Raw genomic sequence first — 26,773 nt, 5'->3', positions numbered from 1 at the left:
TCGCTTCTGCAGAGAGATAGTTTTCTAAACTTAGACACATGAAGAGCTAGGCCTGCCTGAGAACCATTAGGCTCCCGGTCTGATGTGCGCTTTTGAACACGTGAGTAAGCTTCATTCATTGCTCTGGGGCCGTCGTAGCCTTGATCATGGAATTTGTTCACTGATATCCCCTTACTTTCAATCAGTTAAATGTTGTATTGTTCAAGGCTTGAGGCAATTTTTGGGAAGGAAAATCTTTCCGCGCTACAGAGGGCTACACCGGTCCGCTAATAAAGGACTAGTAAAGGCCCAGTGCGCCATTTTTGTGAAGAAATGTATTTTTTATTATTATTATTTATTATTTTATTCAGAGTTTTTATTTAGGGGGATTTTCAGCACCCTCAGCACCCCTAATTCCTGCGGCTATGGCAACAGGCATGTCTGTATAATCTCTACCCTGTGTGACAGAGGGTAATGTGGAAAAACAGCAGGACTCTTCTCACATTCACGTGCTATATGGAACTAGGAATATCTTTCTAACTGGTTGTAGTTATACACTTGCCGTGTCCCACGAATCAGCAAGTTGGACATTTTCGAGTTTCCTATTTCCGACCAGCATATGAACGCAGCATCTCTCCTCCTTTCCTTGACGGTAAAGCCAAGCCACACTGACTGACTGGTAGTGCATACAGTGTTAAAGAGGAGTGGATGGGGCAATATGTCATAGAGCTGGTGATGGAGCTATCTGAGTGTGTTTCAAATGGATCTGAGCTGTGGGCTTTTAGAGTGCCATTAAAGAGGCCTCGTGCCATTACTAAGAACGCCTGTGTGTGACTCAGATAGAGTCATCATGTGTAGTACAACATGGAGGAGAGTGTGTGGAGTGGAGGTTCCAATTAGGATTGAGGTTCTCCCATTGATTTGAGAGGATCCTGTTGTCTTCCCTCTCTCTCTCTCGCTCTGTATCTCTCCCCCCTTCCTACTATTCACCCTTATCTTGCATAAGAGGAGACGGCTGGGGATTGATGGCAAATTGAATGTTCTTTATCGTCTTGTTCCTCCTGCAGTGAGCCCTGCATACACACATGTCCACACACACAAACACACACTTGAACAAACTAAACCACAGACAAACACACACACATACTTGCAGTAACACACTCTATCTTTTATGTACCACACTAAACCTTCACAGAAGGTCTCCTACTAATACATAATTGTTCATAAAACTCCCTCTATTTGTCTTTCTCTGTGTTTCCAGTTGTCGTACCAGTAACAGGAAGAGTCTGATCCTGACCACCACCTCCCCCACTCTGCCCCACCGCCCACACTCTCCTCTGCCCCTCCCTGGACACCTCGGTACGTACTACAGCCATCTCGGACTGGAAACATCTTACTGTAAACATGTCATTATAGAGTACCTCTCCTCCTCTTTCATGCTCTGTCTGTTTCTCTATTCCCATTCCTTTATGTTTCCAGGAAGTAGCCCTCTGGACAGCCCACGCAACTTCTCTTCCAGCACCGCGGCACACTTCTCATTCGCCTCCTCCAGAAGGTAACAGCTCCCTGACACTGTGTACGCATGCGTGTGTATGTATGTGAGAGAGGGAGGGAGAGTTGAATACCTGTTAGATGCAGGTCTAGCACCTCCCAGTGAGAATGATCACACCTCTCAGAGTCAGTGGTGAGAGGAAGCCAAAGAGCTTAGCCAGGAGGTAGGAATGTGTGTATATATGTTTGAGATACACAACAACATACACATGTGAAGAGGTCCAATCCAGTCATCCCTTCTCTTCCCAGTCAGTCAGTCAGTCAGAGTTAGAGGAGCAGAGGCATGAGCAGTAATAGCTTTTTGTACTCACTGTTCATGTTTATCAAATCTTTCTGCCAGTCTGTCACTGCAGCATGCTGCAGCCCCATATAAACACAATGGCCAGGCCACTCCACTCAATTCCCTCTCCCTTCGGATGGCTCTTATGACTAACACAATACGGTGGATCAGTTGTGTCATACAGGGTGCAGGCGCCGCCTCATTCGCATATTTCCATATTAGTTTGATTGGTGGATGCATTGAGGATGTTGGGCATAAGTCTGATGCTCTCAGGTTTATTACTGTACATTGTCTTTCTCCTCTGAAGGGCGGATGGTCGACGATGGTCCCTGGCATCTCTGCCCTCCTCTGGATATGGCACCAACACGCCCAGCTCCACGGTAGCACAGATTTATCCTGCTTTGTCTGACTTACTTCACTTTCTCTGTCTCCTTTCTCTTTCTAACACCATGGCACACTCTTACTGTCTCTGTCTCCTTTCTCTTTCTAACACCATGGCACACTCTTACTGTCTCTGTCCCTGTCTCCTTTCTCTTTCTAACACCATGGCACACTCTTACTGTCTCTGTCTCCTTTCCCTTTCTAACACCATGGCACACTCTTACTGTCTCTGTCTCCTTTCTCTTTCTAACACCATGGTACACTCTTACTGTCTCTGTCTCCTTTCTCTTTCTAACACCATGGTACATTCTTACTGTCTCTGTCTCATTTCTCTTTCTAACACCATGGTACACTCTGACTGTCTCTGTCATTGCTTCAGGGTCTTCTCCAGTTTCTCTCTCTCATTCACACACTTATAGACACACACACATACCGGCACAAACATCATCTCTACCCACATTTTCTCTTTCTTCGATTCTCCTCCCTCAGGTCTCTCTCTCTCTCTCTCTCTCTCTCTCTCTCTCTCTCTCTCTCTCTCTCTCTCTCTCTCTCTCTCTCTCTCTCTCTCTCTCTCTCTCTCTCTCTCTCTCTCTCTCTCTCTCTCTCTCTCTCTCTCTCTCTCTCTCTCTCTCTCCCTCTCTGTTTTCCTCACTTATGTAACACAACATCAGAGGCCTGGGGACTGCTCTCGTCTGGCCAGTGAGAGAGGGAGGAACAGATGAGGGTAGCTAGATAAGAACCAGACCGGTGGGATAAGAGAGGAGAGTAGAAAAGAGGAGAAAATAGATAGCGCAAGTACATGCTGTTCGGTGCCCAATTCACCACAGGCTCTATTTAGCTAAATACCCCCACTGGAAATAATGCATCAACAAACAACACATATATATCTGAATAAGCCCAGACATGGAACTTAGTATGGAGCTGGCAGGGTGGCTTCAAATCAAACTTTATTTGTCACATGCGCCGAATACAACCTTATCGTGAAATGCTTACTTGCAAACCCTTAACCAACACAATGCAGTTCAAGAAAGAGTTAAGAAAATATTTACCAAATAAACTAAGTGTATAAAGTAACACAATAAAATAACAATAACGAGGCTATATACAGGGGGTACCGGTTAGTTGAGGTAATTTGTACATGTAGGTAGGGGTAAAGTGACTACGCATAGATAATATACAGCGAGTAGCAGCAGTGTACAACACAAATGGGGGATCAATGTAAATAATCTGGTGGCCATTTGATTAGTTGTTCAGCAGTCTTATGGCTTGGGGGTAGAAGCTGTTAAGGAGCCTTTTGGCCCTAGACTTGGCGGTCCAGTACCGCTTGCCGTGCGGTAGCAGAGAACATTTTTTTGGCTTTCCTCTGACACCGTCTAGTATATACAGTAGGTCCTGGATGGCAGGATCCTTGGCCCCTCTGTAGCGCCTTATGGTCAGATGCCGAGCAGTTACCATACCAAGCAGTGATGCAACCGGTCAGGATGTTCTCAATGGTGCAGCTGTAGAACCTTTTGAGGATCTTGATGCCAAATCTTTTCAGTCTCCTGGGGGGGGAAAGGGTGTTATCGTGCCCTCTTCACAACTAGTACCAGTCCTACCACAGAGTCCCCTCCTCTCCCCTGGGACTGAGTCTGATCATGGCTATGGTGGAGACAGATCCATTTGGGAGTGAAAACTGTGCTTTTTCAATACCCTGGCAGACATATTGAGAAAGCAGCATCGATGAATAACAGAACATTTATAACCATGAAATGCAGTGACAGAGATAATCTTCCCGTCCTTCCATCCATCCATGTCCTGATTGTTTTAAGCAGGGATGCCAATTGGGATTGATTTGGGATTGAGCCTGTGGTTAGTGGTGAATGTCAAGTCCCATTGCTTTGACTCAGCAGGTAAATGAGTCTGTGTCTGAAAGGGACAGATTAATGTAGCAGACCCTGGTGCTGTGCTCACTTCATTAATGTCTCTCTCCGTCTCTCGGAGGTGAGACAGATGGATGAGGTTAACTGTCCCCACTTCCCAGTATAGCCACTACCAGAGCCACCAGAGAACATGATTAGCTATGGTTCTGGCCAATACAAAAACTGGATTTCATGTATGAGAGACCATCAATTGTCTTCTTCTTTTGTCTTCTGTCCAACACCTCCACTCTTCCTCCCTTCTCTTTCTCCTCCTTCTCTCTCTCTTCCTCCCCCTCCAGTCCTCCAGCTCATCTCAGGAGCGGCTGCACCAGCTGCCTTTCCAGCCCACCATGGACGAGTTGCACTTCCTGTCCAAGCACTTTGGCAGCACGGAGAGCATCACCGACGATGATGGGGGCCGCTGCTCACCACACATGCGGCCGCGCTCCCGCAGCCTCAGTCCTGGACGCTCCCCCTCCTGCTATGACAATGAGATCGTCATGATGAACCATGTGTACAAGGAGCGCTTCCCCAAAGTAAGACACACACACACAGACGCACATCCACACACACACACAAAACATAATTGTCTCTCACACTTTCAAGTGCAAGTAAGGATAAGGATTGGTTATAGCACACTGGTATCAAAAGGAAGCAGGTTATGGTGTTTGCTCAGTGTGGTACTGTATGTCATAGAAACTCTCTTCTATGGAAGTTGAGGGGAAACGAGGCTGTCTCCTCTCTGATTTGTATGTCTGATTTGTATGTCTACTTTTAAACAGGTGGAAGTGAGAATGATGGAAATATCACGGGTCAATGGAGCGAAACTGAACTATTTCAGTTTTGAATGTAAAATATGAAATGGGTAAAACTCTCCTAACTCTGTTTCCTGTATCTCCCTCTCCCAGGCCACGGCTCAGATGGAGGAGCATCTAGCAGAGTTCATCAATGCCTTCTCCCCTGAGAGCGTGCTGCCGCTGGCCGACGGGGTCATCAGCTTCATCCACCATCAGATAGCAGAGCTGTCCAGGGACTGCCTGTCCAAAGCTCGCGAGGGCCTCATCACCACTGTCTACTTCTTTGAGCTGCAGGAGAACCTGGAGAAGCTGCTCAATGACGTGAGTCACAGAAGCACTGCAACTATAGGCTAAGATGTCATGATAGGTGCCAGGACAGGTCAGTTCTGGGGTTATAGAGCTGCCCATAAGCCACTCTTATGTTGCAGTGTATAACATCAGCATAGCCCTGAGTGGAATTGTTGAATGGGAGCCACATTGTCTCAATATCGGGCTCTTCTCATGTCTGGGTGGCCTAGCTGCAGGCTGCTGAGAGGCACATTTAGTTCCTATCATCTCATTTCAAATGACAGCACTACGCCTTTCAGAAGGATAAGAATGAGTAAAGGAGTAAAATAAGGCTAATTGTGTAATAGTGTGTGTGATTTGTGTGAGCAGATAGAACCTATCACGGAACTTCCTCTGTATCCCTGGTTTGGCGCGTTGATTAAATCGGTCTGATTATTTTGGGTTGCCAGTATTCTGTTTGATTGGATTAGTTTTGACTGGAATATGACTGTTCTCACATCCAGCGCTGCTGCCAAGCTTAGATTTATTTTGTATTTTTCTTTCTGTCGCTGTCTCTCTCTCTACTTCTCTCTCTCCCTCAACCTTTCTCTCTCTCTCTCTTCCTCCGTCTATTTCTCTCTCCCTCAGGCGTACGAGCGATCAGAGAGCTCAGAGGTGGCCTTCGTCACAGAGCTGGTGAAGAAACTCCTCATCATCATCTCTCGCCCAGCAAGGCTGCTGGAGTGCCTGGTGAGAACAGAAAACAGAACTCTGAACACAATCACAGTCATGGTAATGGTCATGAGAGTGTTCACAGTCATATTCACGGTCCATGGCCCCACTAATTATTTAACAGACCATATCCCTGGCCTGAACCAAAGACAAATTCATTTCCTTAAATAAATATGAGCACAAACAGTCATTAGAAACATTTAAACAGGGGGTTTATTACACAGTAGGGCAAAAATACTGAGCTCCAACTAAGCACCTTGATAAAAGGCCCAATCTGACTGGCTAGCCATTCCATTTGCATTTAGATTAAAATTCCAGTTGCCTTGCTACAGTATTACAAATACCAGCGGCCCCCTGAAGTCCTGTCTGAGTCTCACAGACCGTGACTGTGTCATTTAAAGTTTGAGCCTGTGTGTGTAGCCCAGACTGACTCAGGATCTCTGGTAGATCAGGAGATCCTGTCCTCTGGGTGAACGCAGCCAGCAGGCCTCATGAACTTGGCTTCCATCCAACATTTTTATGTGCGTAAAGGACATGTTGGATAAAAAAAAATTCACGACAGGCCTGATGGAATTTTTTTTCAGTGAACCTTCCAAATGTCGACCAAATAGAATACGTTAGACAAGCCCTTACAAAAAAAAGATTGCAATTTTGAAACTGCAGTAGAAGTGTAGTAACTGCAGTTGACTGTGGTGTTTTAGACGCAATAATTGCAGAATAACTGTAGTGTACTGCAGTTGAACTGCAGTTATACTGCACTCTAATTGCTAAATTACTGCTGTAAATAAAACAGTGGTATTTTGGACGCAGTATTTGCAGCATACTGTAGTTATACTGCACTCTGACTCTTTTATGCTCAAATTTTGAAATAACAACCCATCAAATGGAAGTGAACTTAGAGTCTTGCAATGACATGTGTATGGTCCTCCCACTACAACTCGTCAGGGAAGCATGCAGTTTATTAGGCGACAGATTCAATAATTTACGATGAACTTCACAGGGTGGTGAAAGTGCAAGGTCATGATCTAGATGCTCCTTTCCAATAAATATCGAGGGTCTTATTCTGGTGACATCATCATCGATGCAATAATCAATAATCTCATCAACTCAATTCTGGACCTCGAAGCCAGTTCTACTGCATTACTTTCATTGTTCCCCTCTAATTAGAGACTGATTTATACCTGGGACACCAGGTGAGTGCAATTTATTATCAGGTAGGACAGAACACCAGCAGGCTCCTGGCCTCGTAGGTTAAGAGTTGAATACCCGTGATGTAGGCTATGCGTGTGCGCTAGCCAACAGCGTGCAGGGCGCAGAAATAGTACCGTGCCAATACCAGAGTGGGTACATTTACATTACATTTAAGTCATTTAGCAGACGCTCTTATCCAGAGCGACTTACAAATTGGTGCATTCACCTTATGAGATCCAGTGGAACATTCACTTTACAATAGTGCATCTAAATCTTAAAGGGGGGGGGGGGAGAGGGAATACTTATCCTATCCTAGGTATTCCTTAAAGAGGTGGGGTTTCAGGTGTCTCCGGAAGGTGGTGATTGACTCCGCTGTCCTGGCGTCGTGAGGGAGTTTGTTCCACCATTGGGGGGGCCAGAGCAGCGAACAGTTTTGACTGGGCTGAGCGGGAGCTGTACTTCCTCAGTGGTAGGGAGGCGAGCAGGCCAGAGGTGGATGAACGCAGTGCCCTTGTTTGGGTGTAGGGCCTGATCAGAGCCTGGAGGTACTGAGGTGCCGTTCCCCTCACAGCTCCGTAGGCAAGCACCATGGTCTTGTAGCGGATGCGAGCTTCAACTGGAAGCCAGTGGAGAGAACGGAGGAGCGGGGTGACGTGAGAGAACTTGGGAAGGTTGAACACCAGACGGGCTGCGGCGTTCTGGATGAGTTGAAGGGGTTTAATGGCACAGGCAGGAGCCCAGCCAACAGCGAGTTGCAGTAATCCAGACGGGAGATGACAAGTGCCTGGATTAGGACCTGCGCCGCTTCCTGTGTGAGGCAGGGTCGTACTCTGCGGATGTTGTAGAGCATGAACCTACAGGAACGGGCCACCGCCTTGATGTTGGTTGAGAACGACAGGGTGTTGTCCAGGATCACACCAAGGTTCTTAGCGCTCTGGGAGGAGGACACAATGGAGTTGTCAACCGTGATGGCGAGATCATGGAACGGGCAGTCCTTCCCCGGGAGGAAGAGCAGCTCCGTCTTGCCGAGGTTCAGCTTGAGGTGGTGATCCGTCATCCACACTGATATGTCTGCCAGACATGCAGAGATGCGATTCGCCACCTGGTCATCAGAAGGGGGAAAGGAGAAGATTAGTTGTGTGTCGTCTGCATAGCAATGATAGGAGAGACCATGTGAGGTTATGACAGAGCCAAGTGACTTGGTGTATAGCGAGAATAGGAGAGGGCCTAGCACAGAGCCCTGGGGGACACCAGTGGTGAGAGCGCGTGGTGAGGAGACAGATTCTCGCCACGCCACCTGGTAGGAGCGACCTGTCAGGTAGGACGCAATCCAAGAGTGGGCCGCGCCGGAGATGCCCAACTCAGAGAGGGTGGAGAGGAGGATCTGATGGTTCACAGTATCGAAGGCAGCCGATAGATCTAGAAGGATGAGAGCAGAGGAGAGAGAGTTAGCTTTAGCAGTGCGGAGCGCCTCCGTGATACAGAGGAGAGCAGTCTCAGTTGAATGACTAGTCTTGAAACCTGACTGATTTGGATCAAGAAGGTCATTCAGAGAGAGATAGCGGGAGAGCTGGCCAAGGACGGCACGTTCAAGAGTTTTGGAGAGAAAAGAAAGAAGGGATACTGGTCTGTAATTGTTGACATCGGAGGGATCGAGTGTAGGTTTTTTCAGAAGGGGTGCAACTCTCGCTCTCTTGAAGACGGAAGGGACGTAGCCAGCGGTCAGTGATGAGTTGATGAGCGAGGTGAGGTAAGGGAGAAGGTCTCCGGAAATGGTCTGGAGAAGAGGGGAGGGGATAGGGTCAAGCGGGCAGGTTGTTGGGCGGCCGGCCGTCACAAGACGCGAGATGTCATCTGGAGAGAGAGGGGAGAAAGAGGTCAGAGCACAGGGTAGGGCAGTGTGAGCAGAACCAGCGGTGTCTTTTGACTTAGCAAACGAGGATCGGATGTCGTCGACCTTCTTTTCAAAATGCAGAGAGGGAGGAGGGGGGGGAGGAGGGGGAGGAGGATTCAGGAGGGAGGAGAAGGTGGCAAAGAGCTTCCTAGGGTTAGAGGCAGATGCTTGGAATTTAGCGTGGTAGAAAGTGGCTTTAGCAGCAGAGACAGAGGAGGAAAATGTAGAGAGGAGGGAGTGAAAGGATGCCAGGTCCGCAGGGAGGCGAGTTTTCTTCCATTTCCGCTCGGCTGCCCGGAGGCCTGTTCTGTGAGCTCGCAATGAGTCATCGAGCCACGGAGCGGGGGGGGGGGAGGACCGAGCCGGCCTGGAGGATAGGGGACATAGAGAGTCAAAGGATGCAGAGAGGGAGGAGAGGAGGGTTGAGGAGGCAGAATCAGGAGATAGGTTGGTTGAGGAGGCAGAATCAGGAGATAGGTTGGAGAAGGTTTGAGCGGAGGGAAGAGATGATAGGATGGAAGAGGAGAGAGTAGCGGGGGAGAGAGAGCGAAGGTTGGGACGGCGCGATACCATCCGAGTAGGGGCAGTGTGGGAGGTGTTGGATGAGAGCGAGAGGGAAAAGGATACAAGGTAGTGGTCGGAGACTTGGAGGGGAGTTGCAATGAGGTTAGTGGAAGAACAGCATCTAGTAAAGATGAGGTCGAGCGTATTGCCTGCCTTGTGAGTAGGGGGGGAAGGTGAGAGGGTGAGGTCAAAAGAGGAGAGGAGTGGAAAGAAGGAGGCAGAGAGGAATGAGTCAAAGGTAGACGTGGGGAGGTTAAAGTCGCCCAGAACTGTGAGAGGTGAGCCGTCCTCAGGAAAGGAGCTTATCAAGGCATCAAGCTCATTGATGAACTCTCCGAGGGAACCTGGAGGGCGATAAATGATAAGGATGTTAAGCTTGAAAGGGCTGGTAACTGTGACAGCATGGAATTCAAAGGAGGCGATAGACAGATGGGTAAGGGGAGAAAGAGAGAATGACCACTTGGGAGAGATGAGGATCCCGGTGCCACCACCCCGCTGATCCATGTTTCCGTTAGTGCCAAGAAGTCGAGGGACTGGAGGGAGGCATAGGCTGAGATGAACTCTGCCTTGTTGACCGCAGATCGGCAGTTCCAGAGGCTACCGGAGACCTGGAACTCCACGTGGGTCGTGCGCGCTGGGACCACCAGATTAGGGTGGCCGCGGCCACACGGTGTGTAGCGTTTGTATGGTCTGTGCAGAGAGGAGAGAACAGGGATAAACAGACACATAGTTGACAGGCTACAGAAGAGGCTACGCTAATGCAAAGGAGATTGGAATGACAAGTGGACTACACGTCTCGAATGTTCAGAAAGTTAAGCTACGTAGCAAGAATCTTATTGACTAAAATGATTAAAATGATACAGTACTGCTGAAGTAGGCTAGCTGGCAGTGGGTGCGTTGTTGACACTACACTAATCAAGTCGTTCCGTTGAGTGTAATAGTTTCTACAGTGCTGCTGTTCGGGGGCTAGCTGGCTAGCTAGTAGTGTTGTTTACGTTACGTTGCATTAAAAGAACGACAATAGCTGGCTAGCTAACCTAGAAAATCGCTCTAGACTACACAATTATCTTTGATACAAAGATGGCTATGTAGCTAGCTAAGTAGCTAGCTACGATCAAACAAATCAAACCGTTATACTGTAATGAAATGAAATGAAAATGTGATACTACCTGTGAATGCGACCGGGTTGTTGAGTTCTATTCAGAAGACGTTGGCTAGCGTTGGCTAGCTGTTGGCTAGCTAGCAGAGTCTCCTACGTTAAGGACGGCAAATAGCTGGCTAGCTAACCTCGGTAAATTAAGATAATCACTCTAAGACTACACACTCTAAACCTAAACAACACAATTATCTTGGAACGAAGATACGAAGACAGCAAAGACAGCTGTGTAGCTAGCTAACACTACACTAATCAAGTCGTTCAGTTGAGTGTAATAGTTTTCCCAGTGCAGCTAATCAGTGGACGTTAGCTAGCTGGCTAGTGAAGACTACGTTAGGACGGCGAAATACGATAGTTACGCAATTATCTTTGATACAAAGACGGCTATGTAGCTAGCTGAGAAGAAATTGCTAGGATTAGACAAATCAAACCGTTGTGCTATAATGAAATATAATGAAATTATATAATGAAATGTAAAAAGTTATACTACCTGCGGGAGCGAAGCACCGATGCGACCACTCGCTCCAAACCGGAACACTGGTTCAAATCAATTCAAAGTTTATTTGTCACATGCGCCGAATACAACAGGTATAGTAGACCTTACAGTGAAATGCTTACTTACAGGCTCTAACCAATGGTGCGAAAAAAGGTGTGTGTGTGTGTGTGTGTGTGTGTGTGTGTGTGTGTGTGTGTGTGTGTGTGTGTGTGTGTGTGTGTGTGTGTGTGTGTGTGTGTGTGTGTGTGTGTGTGTGTGTGTGTGTGTGTGTGTGTGTGTGTGTAAGTAAAGAAATAAAACAACAGTAAAAAGACATTTGAAAATAACAGTAGCAAGGATATATACAGACACCGGTTAGTCAAGCTGATTGAGGTAGTATATACATGTAGATATGTTTAAAGTGACTATGCATATATGATGAACAGAGAGTAGCAGTAGCGTCAAAGAGGGGTTGGCGGGTGGCGGGACACAATGCAGATAGCCCGGTTAGCCAATGTGCGGGAGCAGTGGTTGGTCGGCCCAATTGAGGTAGTATGTACATGAATGTATAGTTAAAGTGACTATGCATATATGATGAACAGAGAGTAGCAGCAGTGTAAAAGAGGGTGAGACTCTGATGACTCTGATGACTCACTCGCTATATAAAACATTTGGGGTGAGAAAATCATCCGTAGAGTTGAAAATGTGATGGAAACCCATTCAACTAGTATTTTATATTTGGTACATGCATAGACGCGGGAAGTAGAAAAATCTGAATAATTATTTGAAAAAAATGTCATCAAAAAAGTAGTGCACTGGGCCTTTACTAATCCAGTATTAGCGGACTGATATCGCGTCTGTAGTGCGGCAATAAAATTAGTTATATCTTGATTCAAGCAGTGTTATACCTGTGTCACACTGAATGTGGTCCCCCTGTTCCTCTCCCTCAGGAGTTTAATCCAGAGGAGTTCTACCACCTGCTGGAGGCAGCAGAGGACCACGCCAAGGAGGGACACCTGATGAAGACGGACATCCCTCGCTACATTATCAGCCAGCTGGGACTGACACGAGACCCTATAGAGGGTGAGCGAGAGAATGAGAAAACTTGACTTGTGTTGACTACTGTTGCTCTCTCACTCTATGTATTGCTGAAATGCAGCTCATAGGTACTCCCTCTGTATGTCCCCAGAAATGGTGAACCTGGACAGCTACGACAGTGAGGGACCTCTCACCCCAGAAACAGACGACTCAACAGAGGTGAGAACATTGTCCCTACTCCACCTCTTCTCAGGCCACCCACCATCAACCCCCCTCTCCCTCTGTCCCTTTGGGTTAAGTCAAACTGTAGTCCAAGGTCCTGCTGACTCTAATGAATATGCTTCCTCTATTAATTACTTGGCACAGTGGACATTACCCTACGTAATTGAGTCCATTTGCTTTGATTAGAGTCCGAAGCAGGATATCCTCTAGTGCCTTGTAGCCTTGCAATCAGCCCTCCTTCAACCATCAGGACAGGTACCAAAATTCTGCTAACTGGACAAGAAGTCAGGAAGACAAGGGTAGCACTGGGTGAAAAAGACGACGTCACTCCTGTGGGCCTGGTGTTGGAGGTCTGGCCAGATCCAGTCTCATCTTACCCTACTGTCATGCTCTCTCCCTCAGGGCAAGATGAGAGCTATGAAGACGCCCGAAGAGACTGACTTCCAGACCATAAAGCTGATCAGCAATGGAGCCTATGGGTGAGTGTGGGTGTGAGTGTGGGTGTGTGTGTGGGTGTTCACGCATATGAATGTTACATTAGTACATGTCTCTGAGCCATCTGTTGATGTCCATTGAATGCTTTTAGGAGAAAACACTAGATTTACTCAGTAAAATGTGTATAAAATCAGATTACTAACTGTGTGTATGCGTGTGTGTGTCTCCAGGGCTGTTTACCTGGTCCGTCACCTGGAGACCCGTCAGCGTTTCGCCATGAAGAAGATCAACAAGCAGAACCTGATCCTGAGGAACCAGATCCAGCAGGCCTTCGTAGAGAGAGACATCCTGACCTTTGCTGAGAACCCATTCGTGGTCTCCATGTTCTGCTCCTTTGAGACCCGCAGGCACCTCTGTATGGTCTTGGAGTATGTGGAGGGTAAGTTAACACAATAATATACGGGACACCATTACCTGTCTGTTTAGGACAGGAGCAGCATTTAGGACATTGCTGGTGATGGGAATGTTAGCAGTCAGCCTGATCACGTGTTATCTGTTGCCAGGGGGAGACTGTGCCACCCTGCTGAAAAACATCGGGGCATTGCCTGTGGAGATGGCACGCATGTACTTTGCCGAGACCGTCCTGGCACTGGAGTACATCCACAACTATGGCATCGTGCACCGCGACCTCAAACCAGACAAGTAAGACCTCACTTGGGTTGGCATTGAACAATTATCATATGGGACTCATTGGAGTGAACTCAAAGTTTGATTATATTACAAACACGAAGAGTGTTTCAGGTAACCTTTGACCTGTCTGTCCCCAGTCTTCTGATCACTTCCATGGGGCACATCAAGCTGACTGACTTTGGCCTGTCCAAGATGGGTCTGATGAGCCTCACCACTAACCTGTACGAGGGACACATTGAGAAGGACACCAGAGAGTTCCTGGACAAACAGGTGTGCACTGTATATAGAGCAGAGAAACCCACCACAGTATACACAACCTTGGCAGGCGTTCAAAATGAATTTGCAGTAATGTATTTAAATTTCTACATTTTCCATAACCATTCAGAAAAAAAACTATACCTAATCCATTTTTTATGTATTTATTTCTAGACAAATTAATAAATTAAGGCTGAATTTATAAATGTGTGCATATAGTTGTCAAAGCGTGAAGAAATGAAATGATCAACATCGAACAAAATGTTGATCAAAATGATAACCAAATATGCCTTAGTTATTATAATCAACAGATGTTCAGATGTTTTGTTTTCCCCACCCTTTGAATGGTGCTGCTTCAATTAAATCCCCAATTATTTATTGGCTCGGCTTTCTCACAGCCACAGATCTGTTAGCATTTGACGAATACCCATCTGCACATGAAAACACAACGTCCAAAGCTTTCATGTTTCATCCTGGCATTCTCGCATTGATCCCCTCAGCTTGGCAAAACGTGTATTGGCCACACATGTCTCCTACTCACATTTTGAGAGAGACTGGCCTTAGCATCTCACCAGTAGTGTTTTATCCATAAATATGAATACAGAGCCTCTCATAGGAGTACTGTGGTTCTGCCCTCCATCAGGTGTGTGGCACGCCAGAGTACATCGCCCCGGAGGTGATCCTGAGACAGGGCTATGGGAAGCCAGTAGACTGGTGGGCTATGGGCATCATCCTCTATGAGTTCCTGGTGGGCTGTGTGCCGTTCTTTGGAGACACGCCTGAGGAGCTCTTTGGACAGGTCATCACAGGTGAGAGGTTGGCGGTTAGTGGGTTCATTGAGCAGCATCTTACAGCCATTTTGAAGCCATCTTTCTCACGTCTACATTGTCCAATGCGACTTATCTCTGTCTGTCTCTTGTAGATGACATAGTGTGGCCAGAAGGTGATGACGCTCTTCCTGCCGATGCCCAGCATCTGATCTCTACTCTGCTTCAGACCAACCCACTGGTTCGACTGGGCACAGGTCAGCATAAACGTGCATGTTGACAACATGCTAATATCAGATGTGTGCTGTAACAGAGATGGACTAAACTGCCTATTCATAGTGAAAATATAGATTCACTCTCTCGCTCGCCCTTTCATTCTCACTCTCCCTTTCATTCTCTCTCTCTCTCTCTCTCTCTCTCTCTCTCTCTCTCTCTCTCTCTCTCTCTCTCTCTCTCTCTCTCTCTCTCTCTCTCTCTCTCTCTCTCTCTCTCTCATTCCTTCTCTTTTGCTGCCCCAGGCGGTGCATTTGAGGTGAAGCAGCACTCGTTCTTCACTGAACTGGACTGGAACAGTCTGCTGAGACAGAAGGCTGAGTTCATCCCTCACCTAGAGTCAGAGGAGGACACCAGCTACTTCGACAGTGAGTCTCTCTCTAACTGCACTGCCCCCTGGTCACATGAAGGGGAACTGTGCTGATTTGTTGCATTCTTAATGTATAGAATCACCATAAGGCAGTGGTTTTCAAACATTTTCAACGGGGACCCCATTCTCTTCTCCAGAATTTTTGGGGAACCCATTTTTTTGCAACAGTTTCTCGTGACCCCACCAAACCCCCTAATCTATTGACAATAGCTACAGTGGGGCAAAAAAGTATTTAGTCAGCCACCAATTGTGCAAGTTCTCCCACTTAAAAAGATGGAGAGAGGCCTATAATTTTCATCATAGGTACACTTCAACTATGACAGACAAAATGAGAAAGAAAAAACATCCAGAAAATCACATTGTAGGATTTTTAATTTATTTATTTGCAAATGATGGTGAAAAATAAGTATTTAGTCAATAACAAAAGTTTATCTCAATAATTTGTTATATACCCTTTGTTGGCAATGACAGAGGTCAAACGTTTTCTGTAAGTCTTCACAAGGTTTTCACACACTGTTGCTGGTATTTTGGCCCATTCCTCCATGCAGATCTCCTCTAGGGCAGTGATGTTTTGGGGCTGTTGCTGGGCAATACGGACTTTCAACTCCCTCCAAAGGTTTTCTATGGGGTTGAGATCTGGAGACTGGCTAGGCCACTCCGGGACCTTGAAATGCTTCTTACGGGGGGCGGAGCTAGCATGTTGGAGTGAACGGCTGTGCGTGAGAGGCTCCTGCAACTTTTTTGCAAAATAATCTAATTTAACCTACTTTATGGCACTTTTTACAACAAACGTTTCTTTCTAATACAAGATTGTAACTTTTTATATGAAAATGCCGAGTAATAAGCGACCAAAGGACAATAAATCCACAGCGGAGGCCTACTCCTCACTAAACAATGAGACAGACATGGCGGGAGGCACATGCAACAACGTGACACTTACAGAACTTACCCGTGCTTTGGGGGAGCTACGTGTTGCTATAGCTGAGGATCTTAAGGCCACTATTGCTGAGCTGGACACCAAAATCGAGAGCGTCATTCGAACGGTCGCTTCGCATGGCCAGAGTATTGTGGACCTTGAGAAAGCTTCTGAATTCAACGCTGGTAGGATCGACGAGTTAGAGAAGCTATGCTCGTCATTGCAGGATACTGTGCAGAGGCTTTCTGTGAAAGTGGTGGACCTGGAGGGCCGATCCAGACGTAATAACCTTCACGTTGTTGGTCTGGCAGAGGGGATAGAGGCGGGCTCTCGCCCTACCGACTTCTTCGCCAAGCTATTGAAGGATGCAATGGGATCGGATGTTTTGGATTCGGATCCCCAGCTGGACCGCGCACAGCGCTCCCTTGTCCCAGTGCCTGGACCGGGCCAACGTCCTCGCCCAGTAATAATCTGTTGTCACAGTTTCAAGACCAAGGATCTTATCCTGCGTGAAGCTCGAATGAGGGGCAACCTGTCACATAAAGGGCATCCATTCAGTGTCTATGAGGATTATGCGCCCGATGTGGCAAAGCATCGCGCCGACTACAGAGATGTCATGACCAAACTCTACAAACTCCATCTTCACCCAGCCTTACTCTTCCCTGCAAGACTAAGAATTACCCCGCCTTCCGGTGAGAAGATTTGGCTCTCCTCGGTTTTGGACGCAGAGAAGTTTATCCGGGGATATACACCAATCCCCCGTACAGGTTAGAGTGCCTTGTTAGTGCGTGTTAGGGTCTGCTCATGGACTCGAATCCATACTATACCATATTGGGTGAAAACGTATTAAACGGGCTCAACAAGGGCTACCGAGCATGTAAGACGCTGAGCAGACCAATGGATGGCGGTCAGAGCTCTCATTTAACGTTAAATTCACTTTCATCCCGGCTGTGCTCAGCGATGCATATTTTTTACTTCCAGGTTTGATCACTGACACCTTTGGACGGATATACTTATATTCCCCCACTTTTGTTTTGTTTCGTTATTTATTTTACAATCCTTACATCACTCTTACTACCATACCATTTATTTATTGCTTGCAGGGGACTGGGGGTGATGGTTGGGAGGGGGCAGACGCCTGGTTAGCAAGTTGATGTTTTGTGCCGTTCTGCCTTTGTCTGGCCGTGGGCCTCTCTCCCGACTAGAGTCCCACCGTAATATAATTACTATTTGTACTTTATTACTATTTTCTCTTAGCATTTTAGTATTATGTATGTGTATATTTTAAATCAGTGTAGATTGTTATTCTGGGGTATGAATGTTTGTATGTGTATGTGTGCATATGGATGTATATACATATTCTTTAAATATATATTTTTATATATATGATTTTTTTGTGTGGTTATGTATACATACATGTATATGTATGGATGTGTGTGTGTGTGTATGTATATATATGTATATATGGGTGTGTGTATGTATGTATGTATATATATATGTGTATAGGTGTATGTATGTGTGTATGTATGTGTATGTATATATATATATATATAAGGTATATATTTTTACTTATTTTTTATTAAACATATTTTTTTTATGGGGGGAACGTTTAATTTAACAAATCCTTGTTCCGATCTCCTGACCCACAGTATGTAAAGGTACGGCTGACTAGGTCGGTTGCGGATGGTTTATTTTTTGACCGGCAGTGCTTAGCAATATTATCTTGAGGCTATATCTTGCTTATCTCTGGGATTGACCCAGGATGACGCTTAAATGCGCAATATGTTTAAGTTGCAACTTATTCGGTTTAGGTTTATTAGATGCTAACTGAACACTTAACTTGCGGGAGCCTCCTCAGTTCATATGTTAGTAGAAGTTCTAGGATAGTGAGAGGTGAACGTATAGTTGGTATTTTATTTTTGTTTTACCTCTTGTTCGAGGTCACGCCGTGCTTTTATGGCATCGGCCAGACAATGTGTTTATTATTTTTATTTTTCCTTTTTTTTCTCTCCTGTTTGTACATTCCTGTTAAATGTGGGTTGATGGGGGGGTAAGTGTTGTGGAAATTAGGGGAACAGGGTGGGAAGTAAAGGTGCTGGCAGGGGGAGGGGTGGGTTGGATACTGCTCGGGTGTAGGTGCTACATATGCTGATCGTGATGGTTTGGTGCGCTTTCTTACCTTTTTATCAAGTTACATGGTATGCAGGCCACCATAGGAACTACAAATGAGAGGAGGGTGGGGCTTACATTCACTTCCTGGAATGTCAAGGGTTTAAACAAACCAATTAAGAGGGGCAAGGTCCTAGCCCACTTGAAAGCACTCTCGTCTGATATTATATTTTTGCAAGAAACCCATCTGAAGAATAACTCTCATAGCAGACTTAAGTGTAGGTGGGTGGGGCAAGTGTATCACTCTAACCTCTATGCCTAAACGAGAGGCACAGCGATTCTGGTACGGAAAGGAATTCCCTTTCTACATAAAACCACTATTGCGGATAAAGAGGGTCGGTATGTGATCGCAATAGGAGAAATCCACTCTACCTCAGTAACTCTACTAAATATCTATGGGCCAAACATTGACAACCCCTCTTTTTTCAAAAGAGTCCTTGCCCTGATTCCAGATATCTCCCATACTAACCTGGTCATTGGAGGGGACCTTAACTGTGTGCTAGACCAATATTTGGATAGATCCTCTACCCGGCGAACCCCTACCTCCTATTCAAGCGAATTCTTGAATACCTACATAAAAAATTCAAACTTATTTGATATATGGAGGATCGCTAACCCTACGGGTAGGGAATACTCCTTTTACTCTCATGTTCACAAGGTTTACACTCAAATTGACTACTTTTTGTTGGATGCTAGACTACTCCCCTATACCTGTAATGTGAGGTATCATGATATTATAATCTCGGACCACAGTCCACTCACCTTCTCCCTGAGATTGGGTGACGTACCAAACGAGAGGGTCTGGAGGTTGAATCCTCAGCTCCTCACAGAACCAACATTCTGTGAATATCTTAAAGACCAAATTAATGTTTTCTTTGATACCAACGACAACACAGAGACCTCCCCAGCATTATTGTGGGAAACACTGAAGGCTTATCTGAGAGGCTGTATCATCTCCTTTCAGGCTGCCAGGAATAGGCAAAACAGAGGAAAACTGGAAGAACTAGAGGGACAAATTCACTTACTGGATAGGGAGAATGCTAGCCACCCATCTATGGAGAAACATAAAAAAATTACCTCTTTAAAATTTGAATATAATCAGATTCTCTCAGCTAAAATTGCTAAATCTTTTCTCTATGCCAAGCAAAAATATTTTGAGTTTGGTGACAAACCACACAAATTACTCGCCAGACAACTTCGAAAAAATGTGAGTGACCGAATGATTCACAGGGTTAAATCTGCATCTGGGGAATTACTCTCTTCCCCCAAAGACATCAATGACAGATTCCGGCAGTTTTATGAGACTCTATATACATCTAAAGCGGATCCTAACCCCTTAATTATGCAAACATTTTTGGAGGACTGTAATCTTCCTGCCCTGAACCAGGAAGATTCTAACTTCCTGAATAAGGAAATATCTCTTGATGAAATCTGAGAAACAATTAAATCTCTAAAGAGTGGCAAGACCCCGGGCCCAGATGGATACCCTGGTGAATTCTATAAAACATTCAGCAACATGCTCTCTCCCTAGCTGCACAAAATGTTGATTCAGGCCAATGAGGATGGAGCTCTCCCTTCTACTTTGGACGAAGCGTTCATTACAGTTATACATAAGAAGGGTAAAGATCCAGAAGAGGTAGGGTCATACAGACCAATATCTCTCCTTAATACAGACCAAAAGATTTTAGCAAAAACTCTGGCTAACAGGCTTAGCACTTTAATTGGCAAATTGGTCCATTCGGATCAGACCGGCTTTATCCCTAACAGAAACTCATTCTTCAATCTCAGGCGCCTCTTCAATATTATGTATTCTCAGAGGTTACCCAACGTGGACCTTGCCGTCATATCTCTTGACGCCGAAAAGGCCTTTGACCAAGTTGAGTGGCCCTATCTATTCAAGGTCCTACAGAAATGTAATATTGGAGATAGGTTCATAAATTGGATCCAGCTTTTATATAGGAACCCCTGTGCCAGAATACTCACTAACCAATCATTGTCGCCCCGATTTAACCTCAACAGGGGGACAAGGCAGGGTTGTGCGCTGTCGCCTATGCTCTTCGCCCTAATTATCGAACCGCTCGCTCAGACGATTAGATCTCATGCAGCAATACACGGCTATAATACTAAAGATACTCTAAATAAGATCTCCCTATACGCAGATGACATCCTCCTCTATGTAACAGAACCCCAGGCTAGTATCCCAGCTATTCTTGATGTGATCAATTTGTTTGGTACCTTCTCGGGATACAGAATAAATTGGAACAAGAGTGAATTAATGCCCATACGGTCGCAAAATACCTCCTGGCTAGAACATCTCCCATTTAAATTATCTTCAGAAAAATTTACCTACCTAGGAATTGTAGTTACCAAACAATACTCCTTACTATTTAAAGAGAATTTCCCCTCTCTGATACAAAAACTCAAAGCAAACATACTATTTTGGAGAACTCTCCCAATTTCTCTGCTCGGAAGAATTAATGCCATTAAAATGGTCTTCCTCCCACAACTGCTCTACCTATATCAGAACATCCCAGTATTCATACCTAAATCCTTTCATAAACAACTGGACTCAATTATCAATCCTTTCATCTGGGATTATAAAACACACAGAATAGGTAAAAACACCTCTGTAAATCCAAGATGGAAGGAGGATTGTCTCTCCCAAATTTTATATTTTATTACTGGGCCGCTAACCTCCGCATTGTTACGTTTCTGTTGGATGACGTACTCCCGGCATACAGCTGGCTTAGTATGGAGCGGGAGGAGTGTCACCCCTTCTCTATTGGCGCTGTGATTTTGTCGCCTGTCAATCTGGAGATGTCACTTTATTGTAACAATCCTATAATACATAGCACAGTCCGAATCTGGAAGCAAATTAAAGTCCACTTTGAGCTCAGACCAATGTCATTCATGCTCCCTGTCGCCAGGAATCCCTCCTTTGCCCCTTCTAACCTTGATAACACCTTTGAGCGATGGGGAGAGTTGGGGATAAGCACCATAGGGGATTTATACATAGAAGGGACCTTTGCTTCCTTTGAGCTGCTGAGGGAAACTTATAATCTTCCCAGAAGTAATGTTTTCAGATACCTACAAATTAGAGACTACGTTAGAAAACACCTCCCAACATTTGGGAATGCTAAACCGTCCATGTTTGACAGATGCATAAAAATATGCCCCACCTCAGATAAACTGATATCGCGTCTATATGATGCTTTTCAATCTGTTAGCACACCTTCTACTGATGCCATCAAGGCAAAATGGGAGGAAGAACTAGGGACTGACATCTCAGTGGCAGACTGGGAAGAGAGCTTGGAGTATATCCACACATGCTCCATTAATTCCAGACATCGTCTCATACAATTCAAGGTATTACACAGATTACACTATTCCAAAACTAAACTGCATAGGATATTTCCTGACACATCCCCTACATGTGATAAATGTCAGGTTGCGCAGGGTACACTACTACACTGCTTTGCCCTATGCTCTAGCTTGCATGGTTATTGGTGTGGAATTTTTAGGATCCTCTCTGAAGTTTTGGAGACTTCAATAGATCCAGTCCCACTTCTGATAATCCTGGGAGTATCTGAGTCCCTAAACAGATTAACCAACCCCCAAAAACAACTAATCTCGTATGGTCTCATCTCGGCAAAAAAACTAATCTTGTTGTTTTGGAAAAGGAGGGAAGCGCCCTCTACCAAATTATGGCTCAGTGAATTGGCAAACACTGTACACTTAGAAAGAATTAGATATATTCTGAACAATAAATTATCAACATTTGATAAAATCTGGCAGCCTTTCCTCTCCTACTTGGACGAGACGGCGCTGTGAATTTGTACTTATTAACGCACTCTCAATGGTAAAATTTTAATCTACCTTTGGGCAGCGTGTGCTGGCCCTACCACCCGAGCAGTTGGGAGGGGGGGGGGAATAGGGGATGAAGGATAGGGGGATAGGGGGGACATCTTCCCTCTTTCTTTCTACGTGTCCTTGTTTTGTATGTCGTGTTTTGTATTATTTGTTCTGCACCCAGAACTCTGGGTCTTGTTGTTCCTGTATGCTCTTTTATGTTTAGATAAGAATTGTATACCTGTCATGTATACCTATACACCATTCTTGTGTGTGTTTAATAAAAATATTTGAAACATGAAATGCTTCTTACAAAGCCACTCCTTCGTTGCCCGGGCGGTGTGTTTGGGATCATTGTCATGCTGAAAGACCCAGCCACATTTAATCTTCAATGCCCTTGCTGATGGAAGGTGGTTTTCACTCAAAATCTCACGATACATGGCCCCATTCATTCTTTCCTTTACATGGATCAGTGGTGCTGGTCCCTTTGCAGAAAAACAGCCCCAAAGCATGATGTTTCCACCCCCATGTTTCACAGTAGGTATGGTGTTCTTTGGATGCAACTCAGCATTCTTTGTCCTCCAAACACGACGAGTTGAGTTTTTACCAAAAAGTTATATTTTGGTTTCATCTGACCATACGACATTCTCCCAATCTCCTTCTGGATCATCCAAATGCTCTCTAGAAAACTTCAGACGGGCCTGGACATGTACTGGCTTAAGCAGGGGGACACGTCTGGCACTGCAGGATTTGAGTCCCTGGCGGCGTAGTGTGTTACTGATGGTAGGCTTTGTTACTTTGGTCCCAGCTCTCTGCAGGTCATTCACTAGGTCCCCCCATATGGTTCTGGGATTTTTGCTCACCGTTCTTGTGATAATTTTGAATCCACGGGGTGAGATCTTGCGTGGAGCCCCAGATCGAGGGAGATTATCAGTGGTCTTGTATGTCTTCCATTTCCTAATAATTGCTCCCACAGTTGATTTCTTCAAACCAAGCTGCTTACCTATTGCAGATTCAGTCTTCCCAGCCTGGTGCAGGTCTACAATTTTGTTTCTGGTGTCCTTTGACAGCTCTTTGGTCTTGGCCATAGTGGAGTTTGGAGTGTAACTGTTTAAGGTTGTGGACAGGTGTCTTTTATACTGATAACAAGTTCAAACAGGTGCCATTAATACAGGTAACAAGTGTAACTTCTTCTTAAAGAAGAAGTTACAGGTCTGTGAGAGCCAGAAATATTGCTTGTTTTAGGTGACCAAATACTTATTTTCCACCTTAATTTGCAAATACATTAATTAAAAATCCTACAATGTGATTTTCTGGATTTATTTTCTGATTTTGACTGTCATGAAGTGTACCTATGATGAAAATTACAGGCTTCTCTCATCTTTTTAAGTGGGAGAACTTGCACAATTGATGGCTGACTAAATACTTTTTTGCCCCACTGTATATGTTGATTTTTACATCAACAAATAACCTTCAATAACATTTGAATTAGAAAGATCAGTGCGAAGGCCAAATTACAGAGGAATACATTTTTGAGGCTATTAAATCCTTTCCGTCTTGATGGCATACCGGTAGAGCCTTTAAAAACAAATGTTTTACCCCCTTTTCTCCCCAATTTTGTGGTATCCAATTGTTAGTAGTTACTATCTTGTCTCATCGCTACAACTCCCGTAAGGGCTCGGGAGAGACGAAGGTCGATACCCATGTGTCCTCCGAATCACATCCCAACCAAGTCTTAACACAGCGCGCATCCAACCCGGAAGCCAGCCGCACCAATGTGTCGGAAGAAACACTGTGCACCTGGTGACCTGGTTAGCGTGCACTGCGCCTGGCCCGCCACAGGAGTCGCTAGTGCGCAATGAGACAAGGATATCCCTACCGGCCACTCTCCCTAACCCGGACGACGCTGGGGCAATTGTGCGTCGCCCCACGGACCTCCCGGTCGAGGCCGGTTGCGACAGAGCCTGGGCACGAACCCACAATGCAGTGCCCTAGACCACTGCGCCACCCGGGAGGCCCATACCAAGCCTTTTTGATATACTAAAAGCTCCATTGTTAGATTGTTTTAACTACTCCTATAGAAATTGTAGTCTGTCAGGTACTCAGCAGGAAGGTCTGATTTCGCTATTATTAAAACAAGACCCAGATGGCAAATATAAAGACCCAGTCTATCTACAAAACTGGAGGCCCCTTACACTTTAATGTTGTGATGCAAAATACTTGTGAAATGCATAGCACTCAGAATTAAAAGGGTTTTACCAGGTATTGTTCATCCTGATCAGACAGGTTTTTACATGGACGATACATTGGCGATAATATACGACAACTACTAGAAATAATAGAACATCATGAAACATCTAAGAAGCCAGGCCTGGTATTTATAGCGGATTTTGAAAAGGCATTTGATAAAGTAAGAGTGGATTTTATTTAGAAATGCCTGGATTTTTTCAATTTCTTATAAAATGGATAAAACTAATGTATAGCAACCCCAGGTGTAAATAGTAAATAACGGCTACTTCTCAGAGAGTTTTGAATTGTCAAGAGGAGTTAAACAAGGGTGTCCGCTGTCACCATATCTATTCGTTATGGCCATTGAAATGTTAGCTATTAAAATCAGATCCGATAACAACATTAGAGGATTAGAAATCCAAGGCTTAAAAACCAAGGTGTCCGTGTATGCCAATGACTCAAGTTTTATATTAAGTCTGCAAGCTAGATCTCTTCAATATCTCATTGAAGATAACTTTTCTGTACTCTCTGGAATAAAACCTAATTATGCTAAGTGTACAATATTATGTATTGGATCTTTAAAAAAATACAACTTTTACATTACCCTGCAGTTTACCTATAAAATGGGCTGATGGTGAAGTAGACATACTTGGTATTCATATGACAAAATATATAAATAAGCTCTTCACAATGAATTTCAATAGAAAACTTGTAAAAATAGACAAAATCCTGTAACCATGGAGAGGTAAATACCTGTCTATCATATCTCAGTTTACTCACTTACTTATGGTGTTGCCTACTCCTGATGATTCCTTTTTCAAATCATATGAGGAAAAAATATTTAGCTTTATCTGGGACGCTAAACCAGACAAAATTAAACATGCCTATCTATATAATGAATATGAATTGGATGGGTTGAGATTATTATATATAAAAGCACTAAACATCTCTCTAAAAGCTTCACTTATTCAAAAGTTTTATTTGAACCCTAAATGGTTCTCAAGTAGATTACTAAGAAAACCTCATCCATTGTTTAAAAATGGCCTTTCTGATTAATTGAAAATGATACTTTCTTCAAAGTATCTCTCTTTTTCAAACAAGCATTGCAGAGCTGGCTACAATTTCAATTTCATCCCCCTGAAAAGATAGAACAAATATTAAGGCTGAACTCAAATGTGCTGGTTGGTAAAACACCTGTATTTAAGGGAAAGTTTGAAGTTTGAAAAGGGTATTTTGTTCTTTAATGATATTGTAAATTGGAATGGAAGAGTTATGTCCTTCATGGAGTTAACATAATTGTACGGGAAGATCTGCTCGATCCAAGAGTACAACTAATTGATCACAGCATTACCCCTAAAATGGAGGAGGCAAGGGTACTGGTCTGCGGGAGGGGGTAGGGAACTGTTCTGTCTGCCCAATATAAAGGATCAAAACTGGCGGAGGAATAAAAATAGCATAAATAGAAAAGTATACCAGTTTCATTTGAGGACTAGGATGCTGACAACTGTGCCACACAGATTGCAAAATAGTTGGGAAGAGATTTTTGATGTACCGATTCCATGGTACAAGGTGTATGTATGAGTTGATATATAAAACAAAGCAAGATTCAAGACTTCGTGCCTTTTCAGCTAAAATGATTATATAGAATTCTTGCCACCAACAAAATGTTGAATATTTGGGGAATAAAATCATCGAAGCTCTGCAGGTTTTGTTGTGAGGATACAGATTCAGTAGACCATTTATTTTGGTATTGCCCTCAGGTAGCCTGTTTCTGGTCTCAGGTTCAGGAATGGCTGAAAATGCATAGCATTGATCTAAAATTGACCGTAGAAATAGTACTGTCAGGAGATCTGGAGAGACCGGGTCAGTCAATTACTAATATACTAATACTCTTTGTAAACATATTTATCTTGAACTTGCAATCTGTGGATTCTATTCGATTCTATTCGAAATTGTACGTTAAACATCACAGCATAGTTGAAAGATATGTGTTGCATAGAAACCCGAAGTGGGTGACCAGCAGAGATAGATGGGATGGGCTGAGGGAAGCTGAGGGTTGGGATGTGGAACTGGAGACAAGTGGGAGTGGAGTTGCTGTGCAGGAGATAGAATGATGGTCAAAGATATATATATATTTTTAAGTAAAAACATAATAAAAAGTATACTTGAATGACACTGGGGGGGGGGGGGTAGTGTTTTTACAACTAATGCCGGTTTGCCTGAGGTTGATGCTGTGCAGGTGTTTGTACACATGCATATACACGTACTCTCATTCAAATAAACGCATACAAGAACACACACATACATGTAATAGTGCCAGACATGCACACAAACATATACAGTTGGCTTTGCTGTTATGATTTTAGTTGTCCATGATGTCCTTTGTTTAAAT

General features: G+C 44.6%; 1 protein-coding gene across 5 annotated transcripts in view; it reads left to right on the top strand.

Annotated features, from left to right (window-relative positions):
- The window catches only part of LOC123998812 (microtubule-associated serine/threonine-protein kinase 1-like), a 78,184-nt gene that overhangs the window by 36,920 nt on the left and 14,491 nt on the right, over positions 1-26,773 (top strand). For all 5 annotated transcript variants that reach the window (XM_046303983.1, XM_046303982.1, XM_046303985.1 and 2 more), the window contains 15 exons: positions 1,241-1,338; positions 1,459-1,534; positions 2,118-2,190; positions 4,392-4,628; positions 5,001-5,210; positions 5,805-5,906; positions 12,119-12,251; positions 12,358-12,425; positions 12,831-12,907; positions 13,094-13,302; positions 13,427-13,565; positions 13,691-13,823; positions 14,452-14,617; positions 14,731-14,832; positions 15,094-15,216. In XM_046303983.1, coding sequence (XP_046159939.1) covers positions 1,241-1,338; positions 1,459-1,534; positions 2,118-2,190; positions 4,392-4,628; positions 5,001-5,210; positions 5,805-5,906; positions 12,119-12,251; positions 12,358-12,425; positions 12,831-12,907; positions 13,094-13,302; positions 13,427-13,565; positions 13,691-13,823; positions 14,452-14,617; positions 14,731-14,832; positions 15,094-15,216 — 1,946 coding nt within the window. The remainder of the gene's footprint in view (positions 1-1,240; positions 1,339-1,458; positions 1,535-2,117; positions 2,191-4,391; positions 4,629-5,000; positions 5,211-5,804; positions 5,907-12,118; positions 12,252-12,357; positions 12,426-12,830; positions 12,908-13,093; positions 13,303-13,426; positions 13,566-13,690; positions 13,824-14,451; positions 14,618-14,730; positions 14,833-15,093; positions 15,217-26,773) is intronic.

Source organism: Oncorhynchus gorbuscha, linkage group LG16, assembly GCF_021184085.1.
Source record: "Oncorhynchus gorbuscha isolate QuinsamMale2020 ecotype Even-year linkage group LG16, OgorEven_v1.0, whole genome shotgun sequence".
Taxonomy (NCBI): domain Eukaryota; kingdom Metazoa; phylum Chordata; class Actinopteri; order Salmoniformes; family Salmonidae; genus Oncorhynchus; species Oncorhynchus gorbuscha.
The sequence above is the reverse complement of the archived record's forward strand: the minus strand, read 5'-3'. Positions and strand labels throughout refer to the sequence as shown.